General features: G+C 39.6%; 1 protein-coding gene across 3 annotated transcripts in view; it reads right to left on the reverse strand.

The window, feature by feature from the left end:
- Positions 1 to 46: 46 nt before the first annotated feature.
- TMEM200A (transmembrane protein 200A) overlaps positions 47 to 15,197 on the reverse strand; it is a 53,402-nt gene continuing 38,251 nt past the window's right edge. For all 3 annotated transcript variants that reach the window (XM_061378146.1, XM_061378148.1, XM_061378147.1), the window contains exon 2: positions 47 to 3,214. In XM_061378146.1, the coding sequence (XP_061234130.1) occupies positions 1,723 to 3,198 (1,476 nt within the window). In that variant the 5' untranslated portion in view covers positions 3,199 to 3,214 and the 3' untranslated portion in view covers positions 47 to 1,722. The remainder of the gene's footprint in view (positions 3,215 to 15,197) is intronic.

Consider the following 15,197-nt stretch of genomic DNA (forward strand, 5'->3'; position numbering starts at 1 on the left):
TGGAAGATTTGAGAGCATAGAGGAAAAATAGGTCTTAAACCAGATATATGTAGATAGACATTTTATTTCAAAAAATAGCAAATGTCTTAAGAACACAAACCAGAAAGTTATTAAAAGCTTCATAGCAAAATATTTAGCCAACTCTGTTACAATATATAGGCTTGAGGTTCTAACAGTTAACACAATGCCTCAATTCACTGAGCAAGTAATGCTCCTGATACATAAACATCACGCAGCTGAAATATGGGGTTTGATATTAAAAAAAAGAGAGGGTATTTTCATCTTTGATCTTCCATAATCAAAGTAAATGAAGAACAACATTTTAACAGGTTTTATTCTTTTTGGGAAAAGCCATTAAAAAGAATTCCTGAGTATTTAGGTTAAGTAAAAAAACCAACCAATTAAGATCAACATCCTGTTAGGTGAGCCTTGCAACAAATGTCACTTGAAGTGACATTCTCTAGCATGGCTGTCGTGGCAGGATTGTGGACTAAATACCTTAGTGAAATACATGAAAACCTTCTGGTATGCACATTCAAATTTTCATTTTCTTTAGTAATACAACTGTCAACTGTGAAGCTTGGTTTGCTGAGAAAAACATTGTTTTAAATGTCACTTCCTTTTGCAAAATCTTGTAATGCAAATTACCAGAGCTAAACCTTCAGTGAACCATCACACCAATAATTATGTGAAATACAGAAATCAAAATTTAGGCAAAGGTCTTTCATACTATGTTAGTATACATATTGAACTGTATGCTTTGTATCAGTATTTTGAACACAGAGATCTAGCTATTTAACTTCTCACTATTGTAATGAGAGGCAATATATTCATTTTCCATTATTCTCTTCAGATGCATGTCACAATATAATCTTATTATACACTATGTTTCTAAAATCCTGCTGGCATTCATCATGTTCCTATAATTTTAATTGAATATGTATATTTTTATTTTAAAACTGCTGCCAATCAAAGTGTGTTAGATAACTAATCCCAGAAGAATTTTCAGATTTCTTACTTTATATATGTTTTCCCAGAATTACAAGATTAAATTACAATGGATGTAGAAAGATTACTGTACAAAGCATAGTTAATAATTCACAACACTGGTATTCAACTCGACCAATTACAATGAATTTACAGAAATGCTTTTAATTATACCCACTCTTTTTTATCCACCCATCCCAATATGTAAACAAGTTTCTCACGATGACAATGGCAAGACTGCAGTTACTGAGATGTACCATATGTAAAAGACAACACCTAGGATATAGGCCTGGATTTGACAATTCCAGGGTGTGCTCCTGTTCACTTCCCATTCTAGACTGCAAGCACTGTTTTCAGACTCCTGCAGCTATTAAATAGATAGAACTTACAGGTAAATGGAGCTGTTTTCCTAATGCAGACTTCTGGAGTCAATTGATAAAAGATAGCATGCTTATATAGAACAAAAGGAATAATGACTCAGGGAAAATTAGAATCGGTTCTATCGAAACTCTGTGAGCAATTGATAATGTACAGTATTGCAGCTGTATGTTACTAAGACAAAAAAACCTGGCATGAGAAAGATGAAGATCTCTGTTAACACAAACCAGTTTTGATGGACTATATTAAGCATTTGGTTAAAAACAGGCTAGTACTAGTGTCACTGAAAAGGAAACACTTGTCAACATGTTTTTTTAAAAAATACTGTGTGACATCTTCTAAATTGCAATTTCAATATTAAAATCTTGTTTCAGAAGTTCCTCTCTTCAGGTTGTTACTCAAAAACTCATCATGTTCAAAACTCAAATTATTATGAGATCTTGATATCATAAGAAGTTTTTCCTTATTAGTAAAGTCTTTCTTGACTGCCGCTTGTGGCACAAGTAACCTATCCATTGGGTCCTCTTTGTTTTCTAGTTTCATATATCCTTTACTGTTGCTCCGATCCAGTCTGGGCCAGCTAGGGTGCTTCCTTTGTTCAGCTTGGACAGTGAGCATAGACGGACCCCTGTCCAAGTCCAGGGACTTTGAATGTGAAGACAGAAGATGCAAAGATGTGTTGGACCCAAACTGTTTCCTGGCAGCACCAGGAGATAAAAGCTTTCCTGTGCTTGGTCCAAGAGTCATAGAAGATTTGAACTGATCAGATGGACTGTCCCCAAAAGAATTGTGTCTTGGCAGCATGGTAGAGGCAGGTCTACAGGATTCATTGGTATCAGTTAGTGGAATAGCCAGAGAATCCATCGACAGATTTCGAGACCGACTCCTAGTGATCTCCGAGTCCTCAGTTATGTTGTCTATATTGGGTTCATCAATAACACAGTTATTCAGTTTAATTACTGGCAGTGTGAAAGCACTAATGGAAGATGATACAATGGATTTTGTTTCACACTTTATAGAGCCAATGTTTTTGTCATCTGAAGCCTTGCTGGAGTGAGGGTAAAGTCCAAAGACTGAACCAGATTGCTCAGTCAGCAGAGGTGGCAGGAGGCTACCAGTGGTCCTGTCCTCATTTAAGGTAGTCTCATCTTCTTCAGCAGAACTATCCATTCTAAAATTACTCTTGAAGCCAGAGAAAGGTGCAACTGTGTTCGCAGCCAGCCGTGAAGCACACAAGCTCCCGCTGTGCCCAAGTTCTCCTTCCCCCAAAAAGCCAGTGAAGGCACCACTCAGCTGCTTTTGTTCCTTGATCCTCAGTGTGTGGATGTCTATTACAGTGGAGTATATGTCTCTCATGTGTATGATTTTTGTCTCCTTGTCACGGTTTTCATGCAGAATGGCATTTGCGCAAATAAAAATGAAGATTCCAATGCCCATAGTAAAAGGGCCCAGCATTTTCATCTTATCCGAGTGCACATGCTGCTCAAAGAAACGAAGTAAAATGCTTCCTTGGCTTCTCAGGACTTGGGTTTCATTTACAGAGAGATTATCTTCAGATCCTAGAAGCTGTTCCTTTTGGGGCCAGTATCCAAGGATGGCCATTGCAATTCCAAAGAATGCAATAAGCACTCCCAAAACAAGGAAGAATCCCGATGGAGAATAGAGACGGATTTTGCCCCTGACAATAACTACATCTGCCCTAGGCCGGCATCTAACTGGTTTCTTCTCCTCAGTAGCTGGAGCTGTAGAAAGATTTACATGTTGCTGAGATCTTGCGGAGTCTTGCCTTTTTAAGGCAGCTAGTCCTGTTATGACTCCTCCGGTTGCTATCATAGTTCTATATTGTGCCCTGGGGAGACAAAAAAACAACAAAAAGTATAAATACTGAGGCAAGCAAAGGTTGCGTCTGCAAATGAAAACAGCACTTTGTTAATCTGCAGATATTTCTAGATGATAAAAAAATTAATGAATTTTTAAAAGCTAATATATAAGAGCTAGTGCTCTTACTGGTGATATATCAGTATTAGAGATTAAATACTCAGAAGTCTTAATAGACAATTTATCTCTGGATTGGTCTGCAGCAAAATCAGTAATATAGTTACCTTGTATGCATTTTAGATAATTTCAGCACTTTTATTAGTTCTTTTAAAAACTTCTTTTAAAAACTTTTAAAAGACTAGGAACATGGATTCACTCTACATAGACCCCTTAGGAGATCTTTCCTTAAAGATTTCAGCATATATTAATACATATTTATTCCATCGTTTAAAGACATTTTTATTAAGCCTATTTAGATCACCTGAGTCTGAACTACACAGAGTAGTTCAAACTCAGAATCATTTTTGTCTTTCCTAATAAAGCTGATTCTCTCTTATGCAGATATAGGTGTGTGTCCCCCCCCCTTGGTTACTCCTGGACTACAACACAAGTAGCTGTAGTCCACAGTTTAATTTACCAGACAAGAAATATTCATAAATTTCAAGTTCATCAATTCAAAGCTTCATCATTTATAAGGAAAATTATTCATTTTAGACATAGTTTCATGTCTGGCTGTCTATTACACAAGAAATATTAATGAGCATGGGTTTAAAAAGAGAAAGACATGTTTGACAGTTTCATATGAGTAAGAGTAATAAATGGAAAAACACAGTTAGGGTAACAGGTTCACACTTAAACAGGGGAAGTTTAGATTAGATATAAGGAAGAAGCTCTTTACTGTGAGGGTGGTGAGGCCCTGGAACAGGCTGCCCAAAGAAGTGGTAACTGCTCCATCCCTGGCAGTGTTCAAGGCCAGGCTGGACGGAGCCTTGGGCAACATGGTCTGGTGTGTGGTATCCCTGCTCATAGCAGGGGTGTCGGAACTAGATGACTTTAAGATGCTTTTGAACCCTAACCATTCTATGATTCTGTGATTCTATAATTGTATTTTATTTTATAAGGCATATTCTAATCAGACTCAAGAATAGTTTCTGAGCTTTATTAATTAATATTAGAATGAATACTAGATAATATTATAGAGTAAACTTAAGATATTGTAAGCCAGGTATGAAAAAATTATGTTCTCTTCAGTGGCATTACTAGGCTCAGAGATAAAGAAGGCTGACAGTCTGTTGCAGAGGAAAAGACTCCGTCGAAGCTGGGGATGGCTTTAATGAGCAGACACAGCTAAAGTTGGACTGGGTGAATAATGTGAGAGGCTGAAAAGCAGAGGCAAAGCAAGTTAGCGACTGCTTGCAATTCACAGGCCTCGATTTTCATTAGATCTTTTAAAAAAATCCTAGCAGTGCACTCATGAGAAAAAAACAACTAGATGTACCATGGCATGAGAAACAGACAGATGTACATTGGGACATTATCATAATTTCCAACACTGCAAGCAGCTTTCACATAAGCATATCTACGAACAGAAATAGGTCCAACCCACCCCATATGAACTTGATTATGAAATTAATAGGGAAATTGAGAAAGAGGCCAAGAGGAAGGGCTAATAAAAATAAAATAAAAAATCCACTGTTCATTATTACCTGTTCAGCAGCAATTTAGATAGCAGACAGAAAATGTAGCAACCTGAACACCCTCCCTGCACCAACTCTATTCTAGGACAGAGCACTTCCTTTCTCTGTGAGAAACCTTTTCTTTATGAAGAAAGACCTGGAAAAAGGCCTAGGGTGCTAAGTATACAGCATTTTCTGAACTTCTGAAGGAAAGTCATAGCATTATTCCAAAAATCTCTGAAATTTCACTTGTACTGTCATGTTTCATGTTCCTCTGGAAATTCTCACCCTTTGCAATTCCCTTCCATTTTTATGCTGTCATCTGGGCAATTTCCATAGTTTGATGCCAATTAATTTCTTGAATGCTTCACGAAAAGCCTTTTTTTATGTAACAACTGAAAATCCCCCAAAGAAAGTTATTTGACATTGATAGACTTTAAAAATTAAACCAAAACTTTCTCATATGCTGATGTGTTTAAGGGTGTCTGCCAAAACAAAAGGTCATTATTCTGCAAAACAATGTTTTGAATCTCTAGACAGAAATAAATACGACTTGTCCATTATAAAAGCTGTTGTGTTTTGTCATTACTCAATTAAATGTAGTTAGTTTTCTCTATGAAATAAATTACAGTGTTAGCATATCTTTACTGAAATAATGGTTTAGCTATAATCTAGTTTATCCGATTATTCTTTTCCAAATCCCAGACCTCTGGGTGGGGTAGAAAAGGAGTTTCCATGTTCATGTGGTATTTTACAAGCACACATCGACTCACCCTGTCCATTCTCAGGGCTGCCAAAGAACTCCACAGGTAAGGCAGGTTAGGGCTAAACCACACTCTGCCTGTTGGTAAGTTCTGTTATTTTTGTTTACTCTACTGTGCTTATCACAGCTACCTGGATTACAACAAAGGATGAACAGTGTAAACTGATACTGTCTTGCTAATTATTTTAAACAAACCTCTAGCAAGAGCTCCTCTCTAGCTCTGAAAAGAAGCAATAAACACATTCTTAAAAATTACATCTTGAAGTGTCTTTCTGTAGAAAGTTCTCATTTGCAGATTTGGCAAAAAACTGCAGGAAAACCACATCTCAATTTCATTATTAAATGAAGGACATATAGAAACTGAGATCTCTTGAAGTTAAAGTGAGACAGGAAGCAAGATATCTCAAGTCATGTGGCTGACTTCCTCCCAGCATTTCCGGAGAACATGTTGTTCCTCTGTTCATTTTACCTGCATCAGAACTTGAGCACAGGGGAGAGAAAGTCTGGCAGTAGTAAGGTAGAAGTATATTTTATACACAGAAAGACTCTTTCTTGAATTGTTCACATCAATATTATTAAATCTTCTTCATGGAAAAAATCACAACCAGGTTTGTAAGTAATAATTTGTAATAAGCTACAGTGTTGGCAAGGCTTATAAGCTATTTAACAGCTGAATTTTGATCTCTTTACATCTAGTAAAATCAATGATATGAACATCGCTATGAGATAATTTCAATTCACAATGACAGCTTGTCAGAACCTAATTACAAAGAAGTGCACCTATCAAATTGATGTCTCCCCATTTAGAGACAACACCCTTGTCTCTAACTTGGACTTACATCAATTTGATAGACGGACCACTCAGTGGATAAAGAACTGGCTGGATGGCCGCACACAAAGAGTAGTGGTCAGTGGCTCAATGTCTAACTGGAGACCAGTAACGAGTGGTGTCCCCTCAGGGATCAGTGTTGGGATCGGTCTTGTTCAACATCTTTGTCGGTGACATGGACAGTGGGATTGAGTGCGCCCTCAGCAAGTTTGCCGATGACACCAAGCTGTGTGGTTCGGTTGATACACTGGAGGGAAGGAATGCCATCCAGAGGGACCTTGACACACTTGTGAGGTGGGCTGATACCAACCTGATGAAGTTTAACCATGCCAAGTGCAAGGGCCTACACCTGGGTCGGAGCAATCCCAGGCACAGCTACAGGTTGGGCAGTTAAGAGATTGAGAGCAGCCCTGTGGAGAAGGACTTGGGGGTGCTGGTCGATGAGGAAATGAACATAAGCCTGCTTCAGTGTGCACTTGCAGCCCAGAAAGCCAACCGTATCCTGGGCTGAATCAAGAGGACATGACCAGCAGGCCAAAGGAGGTGATCCTGCCCCCTCTACTCTGCTCTTCTGAGACCTCACCTGGAGTATTGTGTGCAGTTCTGGTGTCCTCAGTATAAAAAGGACATGGAACTGTTGGAACAAGTCCAGAGGAGGGCCACGAGGATGATCAGGGGACTGGAGCACCTCCTGTATAAAGATAGGCTGAGAAAGTTGGGGCTGTTCAGCCTGGAGAAAAGAAGGCTGCGTGGAGACCTCATAGCAGCCTTCCAGTATCTGAAGGGGGCCTATAAGGATGCTGGGAAGGGACTCTTCATTAGGGGCTGTAGTGATAGGACAAGGGGTAATGGGTTAAAACTTAAACAGGGGAAGTTTATTGGATATAAGGAAGAAGTTCTTCAGTATAAGGGTGGTGAGGCACTGGAATGGGTTGTCCAGGTAAGTTGTGAATGCTCCATCCCTGGCGGTGCTCAAAGCCAGGTTGGACAGACCCTTGATTGGCATGGTTTAGTGTGAGGTGTCCATGCCCATGGCAGGGGCGTTGGAATGATCTTAAGGTCCTTTCCAACCCTAACTATTCTATGATTCTATATTAAGATGTTAACTTTTTTTAGGAAATGTTTCATTTAGAATAAACTGACATTGTATACACATTTGATTTATTCTGCAGAGCTTTTCAGTGTGCCCACATAACAGCCATAATGAGTGCCAGTGACAAATGCCGCTTCTGTTATTTAACTTAGTACAGTGATTACATTTCGTTTTACCCTCGAGTTTGAATTCAAACTTCTGAACAAGCAAAGACTTAAAAGACTGACTCAGAGGTAAATAAAGATTGCATGAAGAGCTCAGACAGCATCTCTTTGGTGGCACTGTGAATGACACAGGCTGGCTCTAAAACAAATGATAAAATGGATGTGGAATATAGAGCAAAAAGCAAGAGTCAAGCCTGTAATTCACTTTACAAAACACAACTGTCTTGCGGATACAAAAGCACCGCAGCTGCCAAATTTCTTTTGAACAAATGTTGAGTGACTCTCTAACCTCATAGATGTTCGCTTTGTTTCATCTTCAGCAAGAACATCAAGTCCAAAGGCCAGGACAGCTTAGGGTTTTAGTCTCGAAAGAAGCAGTGGCCCAGATTTACCTCTAGATTTAGCTTTGCTTTGCAATGTGGTGTTGTCATGGAGTGGCCTTGACACCAGCCCTTTCATCCACTCAAAGATCAGCCAAGAAAAGCCTGTTTTGGTAGAGATTCTGCAAATCAGCTCCCACTCACCCTTGCTCCTAAACTCTCTTTGCATTGTTCACACAAGAGAACAATTCAGGCTCTTGATGCTTCAGTTCTAACCTCTTCAATAGCCATTATCAGGATATACTTCCCACAGGCTGCAGTTCACCATGCACTGCTCAGCGTGGGTCCCCCATGGGGTCACAAATCCCCACCCAGCAACCCTGCTCCAGCATGGGTTGTTCTCTCCATGTGCCACAGGTCCTGACAGGAACCTGCGCCAGCGTGGGTTTTTCACAGGGTCACAGCCTCCTTTAGACATCCCCCTGATGTGGTGTGGGGTCCAAAGCTGGATATCTGCTCCCCTATGGAACCTCCATGGGCTGCAGGGGCACAGCTGCCTCACCATGGGCTGCATCATGGGCTGCAGTGGAACCACTGCTCTGGAGCATCTCCTGCCCTCCTTCTGCACTGACCTTGGCTTTTGCTGTTTCCCTCACATATTCTCACTCCTCTCTCTGGCTAAAGTGGCACAGCAACTTTTTCCCTTCTTAACTACATTACCCCAGGGTCACTACCATCATCGCTGATGGGCTCAGCCTTGGCCTTGGCCAGTAGTGGGTCTGTCTTGGAGCTGGCACTGGCTATAATGGACATAGGGAAGCTTCTAGCAGCTTCTCCAGAAACCACCCCTGTACCCCCCTACTACCAAAACCTTGCCACACCAACCCAGTACAATAACACCTGCAAAAGTACGGGTGGGTAAGGAGTCACAGGAGGGGCTGCAGACCACCTAACAAGAAAATACTAGAGCCAGAGGACTAAGTTCGTGCAGGAAAGGTTTGCAGACATGATGCAAAATGGGTAATGGTAAAAGAAGTGTCACCTTGGGATGTGGAGTGGTATCTGCTTTTTCCTTACATTACACCGGCTACCCAAGTCAAGGCTGTCGAAGAAGCTGAAAGGGATTCTCCTTTATTACCTTTCCATATGGGGAAAGGTTGCTCAGATGCTCAAGGAAATGCTGTCATAAAGGAAACATAAGAAAGAGGGTAAAAACAGCTTCCACAAAACACTTTGTTGTGAGTAACCACTTGACTTGCATTCACCAAGCAACAAAGTCAGGAGGTCAAACTCAAATCAACAAAGAAATGGTTTCACTCTGTGATACAAACATAAGGCATAGGTAAATTACCATAGACAAACTGCAGTTGAGCACAAGTGGATGAGGATCCCTCTTTTCTACCATTACATCAGGCTATCACTGATGATCAGACAGAAATACGGTGTATTTATGCTGCTAGCATTACCCACACCTGACTTTGCCAGCCTAGAGAAAGGAAGGGAGGCAGGTAACCTGAGTTCTCACTAGGGCAGCTGCAGCACACAGAGCAACCTGAACAGCTTGGACATGTCTAGAGGGAGGTATGGCAGATAAAAGGAGTGACTCAGAATCCTTTTGAAGCTATGAATTGTCTACAGAAGTAATACCCAGTTATCCTTTGGAAGCTAAGCAAATGACAAAGTGGGTGGGACAGGATTTCATGAGTCAATCAGTTGAATCACTGATTGATTATCCCAGATATAAGGGATGTGTCAACTGCAAGAACCAATTACAGACTGCACATTTCTCTTTTAACAGCAACTGAGGCAAGAGCTGCTATTTAGACAATGGCTCCAGTGCTAAGAAGCTTAGGAAAATCTGGAAGATGTGTGTGCAAGAGCACAGATTCAGTGGAAGGAACTCCAGCGTGTTCTAGTGGCTCCAACTAACTTCTCCTGGTTCCACAAACTATAAGCTACTTATTTCTTTTACCTTAATATCCCTCTTTCCTAAAATCCCTATTTCCTCCTTAATGACTAGCATCATCTTTACTGCTGTCAACTAACTTTTTTTCAGAGATGTGACTGAAAGTGACTCAATTTCAAATTTTAACAAGAGGACAAATTTTAACATCAAGGAAAGTTTCTTTTACCTTTGAAAAACCTGGATGTCTCTAAATGAAACAGGTATGTAAGAGACTGCTTACTTATGAAATATTTCTCATAATCAAGAATACAAATGGTAAAGTAACAATAGAACTGATAACTGAGTAAACAAATCAATATTAAGCTGTATTTAATACATTCATACTTTCCTCCCTATATACAATTATACATATCAATGTTATCGATGCATAGATGTTGTCATCTGGTACAATCTGTTCTATTCCAAAGATAAAAATATGCAACTTCTAGTCCCAATGGAATTAATCATTCTGGTAGAGATGATACAGCAACAGCAAAACAGAGGTTAGTTCCACAAGAAGCAGAAAAAAATCACCTCAGATTACATCTTTATTTAGCAGTTTAACAAGCAGCCCTCTTCAAGTGCCTAGTATACCAATGGGGCTACCTTATAATGCACCTCTACTCACATCCATTCCTCAAAAAATGACCTGGTGGAACAGATTAAAAAAAGGAAGCAAGAATACAGATTTCCTCTGAATTCATGATTATGGGGTATTTTAAATATACTTTAGTTGACAATAGGTGAGAAGAAAGCACAAGAAATGTGGTATCAAAAATCTTCATAACCTCAGCTGGGGTTATAAAGTCATGCTAGCAAAAGGATAGGAAACTGCATGCCTATTTAAAACATTAAAGCTTTGAAATTTCCAGCTGAAAAGTTCCTTTTTATCAAAGTGACTTTGATACAACTCTGAAGGAGCCACACTGAATATATCAAATCTCTGTTTGGACTAACATTCATCTTATTTTATTAGCAAGCCTGGGGCATGACATTGCCTATCCTGACCTTTACGACTGCCCACTGCCTTGTGTTAAAGCAGGACTCTCACAGCTAGGAACATCCAAGTATGACTATGAGTAATGCAACTTCCTAATCTAGCCTTCCTCAAGCTGTTACACTAAGTGTCTGCATAATGACTCAGTGGAAAGGTCATAAAATTACCACAATTCACAAAAATTACATTAAAAAATAGAATCTTTAACCCTCTGTTATTATTTGGAGGGGGGAAAAATAAAACCCCAATCAAATCCAAATCCAAACCAAAACAAAAAACCCAAACCCCACTAACCCATTTTTATAAAATCATACTTCATTACTATTAAGTAAACCTCTCAACTGGACAACGAATAGAACTTAATTACAATGATACAACTGATTGGTACCCAACCTGTCACAGCTAATCAGTTTGTGTCAGCAGCAGTGGAAACCTTTCCTTCCTTTAGAAAACACATGAAAGTGAGCTTAAAGACCATCATTTTATTTTTCAAACAAAATTTTGGGACATACTGTCCAAGACAGCTGACTCAGGTCAGAGCCCTGGTTCATATACACAGTGTGAATACAAGATCATAAAATACTGGATAATCCAAGCTAAGCAGGAGTTTTGGGGGTCTCTAGTCCAACATCCTGCTCACAGCAGAGCCAGCTGCACAGTCAGACCAGGTTGCTTAGGGGTGTGTTCAGTTTGGCCTGGAAATGCCGCCCCCCAGGACAGAGCTGGCATAGCCCTCTGGTCCCACTGCCCCCAGGGCAGAAAATTCCTCCCTATATCCAGTCCAAATCTCTCTTGTTGCAACTGGTGTCTGTTGTCTCATGTCCTAACACCATGTAGCACTGTGAAGAGCCTTTCTGTCTCCTCAGGAACTTCCCTGTAGGTACTGGGGGATGTTGTTAGGCCCTACCAGAGCTGTGTCTTCTGCAGAGCTGAACCAATCCCACTTGCTCATTCTCTTTGCTGAAGCTCTCAAGAGCTTCAGCTTTGGACCTCCCCAGGGGCTCCATGCCAAACTCACTCCAGTCTGCCAGTGTCTGTCTTAACATTTTATTAGTGTGAAATTCCTTTTTTAAAATCACCTGAGATTTTATTTGGCTCTTGAAACAATCAACCAATAGCTATGAAATTTAAACTAAAAATTACAAACTCAGAAATACTGATAATTGTAAGCTAAGTGAAGATGTCCATTACCCAGATTTGGGGAATGCTGTGACTGCATTCTTGAAATCACACCAAGGAAAAATCCCTTTTGGATTCCTTCGTCATTTACAGTATCATATACTTTAATTATTTCAACTGTTATGCCAAGGTCAAAAGTAAGCTGAACACCCAGCAATATTGCACAAAGATGAATGCCTGAACTGTTTATCCTCTTTGCTCTTATTTCCTCAGCCAGAGAGTTTCAGTGGGTCATATATTGTAATTCTATGCAAAATCAGCAACATTCAATATTGGCAGCATTACACAGAGCTCGTTAGCCACCCACAAAAGCACAGAGCAGACATCAAAGAGAGAAAGAAGGAACCTGACTTTCTAAATTTGCTTTCAAGACACTGCTCTATGACTTGGCCTAGATTTGGTGTACGGGCTTTTGCCTGGCCCAGTTGCGCTCACTTTTAAATTTGTTCCGTCCTCAGATACATCTATAGCACACTGCGGTAAATCAGGTGTGAGTCTATAGCAGGTCATTAATTTTACAAGCATAAACCCCACATGAGTTTGGCACCAGGTCTCTTATGTCTAGAACAGCTCACAGGGGTCATGCACATGTTTTCAAGGCCACAAAACATCTGTCTCATGCAACCTAAACCCACCTGTCCCACCATTGTCATGTGGGATGTCCCAAATTTCCAGCTGTCCAGCCCACAGCAGCTTTACCAGCTTAGCTCAGGTCTTTGATGACAGACTAAATAAACATAAGCTCTCAGACACTGGATGTATTTGTTTCTGGAATGCCTCCTGTCATCTCTGTATCCATGGTATTAAATTACCAATAAATCGAGAGCTGTAACTTGTTCTCAGATGTGTGCACTGGTAACTTCTTATGCATGGAAATTTTCACTTATGCACAGATACATCATGTCCTGTTCTGAAGTATGTTACAGAACTAAACCAAAAACCAATAGGGAGCTAAAAATGAAACTGGAGAAACAAAACTTGGAAGAAGCTTTATTAGATTTGCGAACAAGGTGTTTAAAAGGTGGTTCCTAGAAGAAAAAAATAGAATATGCATATAGAAAAATAAAAGCTGATAAAGTAGGATTTACTTTTGCTTTTATTTGCTTGCATTTTCCAGTTTGCCTGAGTTTTTCCACTAAAAAGCAGCTAGGGTGTTTTGTTTGGCTTTTCTAGCCTAAACTGAGTAAGGTGATAACTATCCTGTATGATTAAAGTGACAAGACCTGTTTCTAAGCTATTTTAGCACTTCAGTTTGTGTACATCCATTTTCTAGTGAAAATCAGTATTACAAGTGGAAACAGATACTGTCTGTTTAGCCAAATATTCATAATTATTATAGACATATTTGTCCGTTCACATTATTAGTGTTCATATTTAGCCATTTAAAATATCCTGGGTTAGCTATGTTTACAGGTGAAATAAGTAGACTATTTTAATTATTTTATGCCACACTATCTGCTTTCAGTGCTAACAGAAAATAAAGTTTTTCATTGAAAATAAACACTTTAAGAGCACAATCTAATTTAAAATGTGTAAAATAAGCATCTGGATCTTAATGCATTTCTTCAAGTTTGCTTTTTTTTCACTTTTTATGTTTTAGACATTACAAAAAATGAAAAGAAGGAGCTTCTTTTAGAAGAAAGGAAGTGAAAACTGTGAGGTAATATAGCTCAGCAACCCTAGAACTGAAATCCAAAATGCACAGATCTAATAGGAATTCTGAAGCAAGCTTGAACAACGCAGGTCAGAGTATTGATCAGCTATCAACCACGTCATAAAATAAATTTTATAAAGGTCTCTAGATGTTTCTGAAAGAATGAATGTGTAAAAGCAGAGTAAAAGGTATGCTGTCATCTACTGCAAAGGAAAGGCATGATTAAATACTCCAGGGCTCAGTGTGCCAGCTAAATTGAGTTTCCTAATACAAACTGAACATGAAACAAGATCGAAACTGTTAGGAAATATCTTCATTTACAAGTATTAGCATTTTGGGTTCTTCAGTTCTTATGCACAAATTTTCAAATAAAACAGTGGCAGGCACTTGGTGTGGAGGTATAAAAGCACAAAGAATGCTGGAGTGCTCTGGCTACCATGTACGCTCACATCATCTAGCTTAACTAGCAATCTGTTACTTGATTTAGTCAGAGGCAAAATCTCCAGCCTAGACACACACGTTATGTAGGCAGTGACCAGCTGTCATGAGACCAAACAAATGTCCTTATCTGCTTAGTTAATCATGTCAATTAGCAGGTTCTAACAACTGTAATTTCCCACTGTATACAAGTGCAATGATTGTAAGATCAAATAATATCGGGAACAGCTAGGCAGTAGGTATTTCAAAGAAGGTGTAAGTAATATAGATATTAGATATGCAATAAAATCTATTTGCTCCACAACAAAGATGTCTGAGCAAAGCTTTTCCACTGACCAAGGAAATACTTCTTGTTCTGTAAAATGTACAAACTCAAAGGAGAAGAAGTCAGGATGCTCTCTTTACTATCAGAGACCTAGAACCAATCTTTCAAACACACTCAAATAATGCAACCACATTGTGTGGTTCTATTTGAAAATCTCAGTGCATGATAGAGGGACAAAAAACATGTGAAGTGCTCAACTTCGCAGAACTTAAGGACCTATGATCAAAAAGTAACTGTGAAAGCCACAGGCTTAAACCTGCTACTTGTCCACGAAACCTGGCAGCATAGTTTTAAATCAGTGGCCAAGACATTTCCTGCTTCTCTGGGTGCCCCCAGCCACAAGGTGAGAATGTTTATATGGCCAAAAGGAACACCTGCTTCAGCACAGCTGAGCTGTGGCCCTATGCTATTGTAACACTCATCTGCCCTGTCATTGCCTTCTGAAATGCTCTTTCATGCTACGATCTAAGGAACACTTACAAAACATGGCTCAGCGTTAGGACGTTTTTCACGCTGAAGACCTTTGTATGAGGTAATTTGCTCTGCCAAGAAGCAAGACAAATCAGCCCCTCCTAAGGTCTCTGTTGCCATAATTAGCAAAGTCATGGTATCTGAGCTGTCACATTTAAAG

Source organism: Neopsephotus bourkii, unplaced genomic scaffold (assembly GCF_033783945.1).
Source record: "Neopsephotus bourkii isolate Nb327-2 ecotype Australia unplaced genomic scaffold, CSIRO-AGI_Nbou_v1 NB_1765, whole genome shotgun sequence".
Classification (NCBI taxonomy): domain Eukaryota; kingdom Metazoa; phylum Chordata; class Aves; order Psittaciformes; family Psittacidae; genus Neopsephotus; species Neopsephotus bourkii.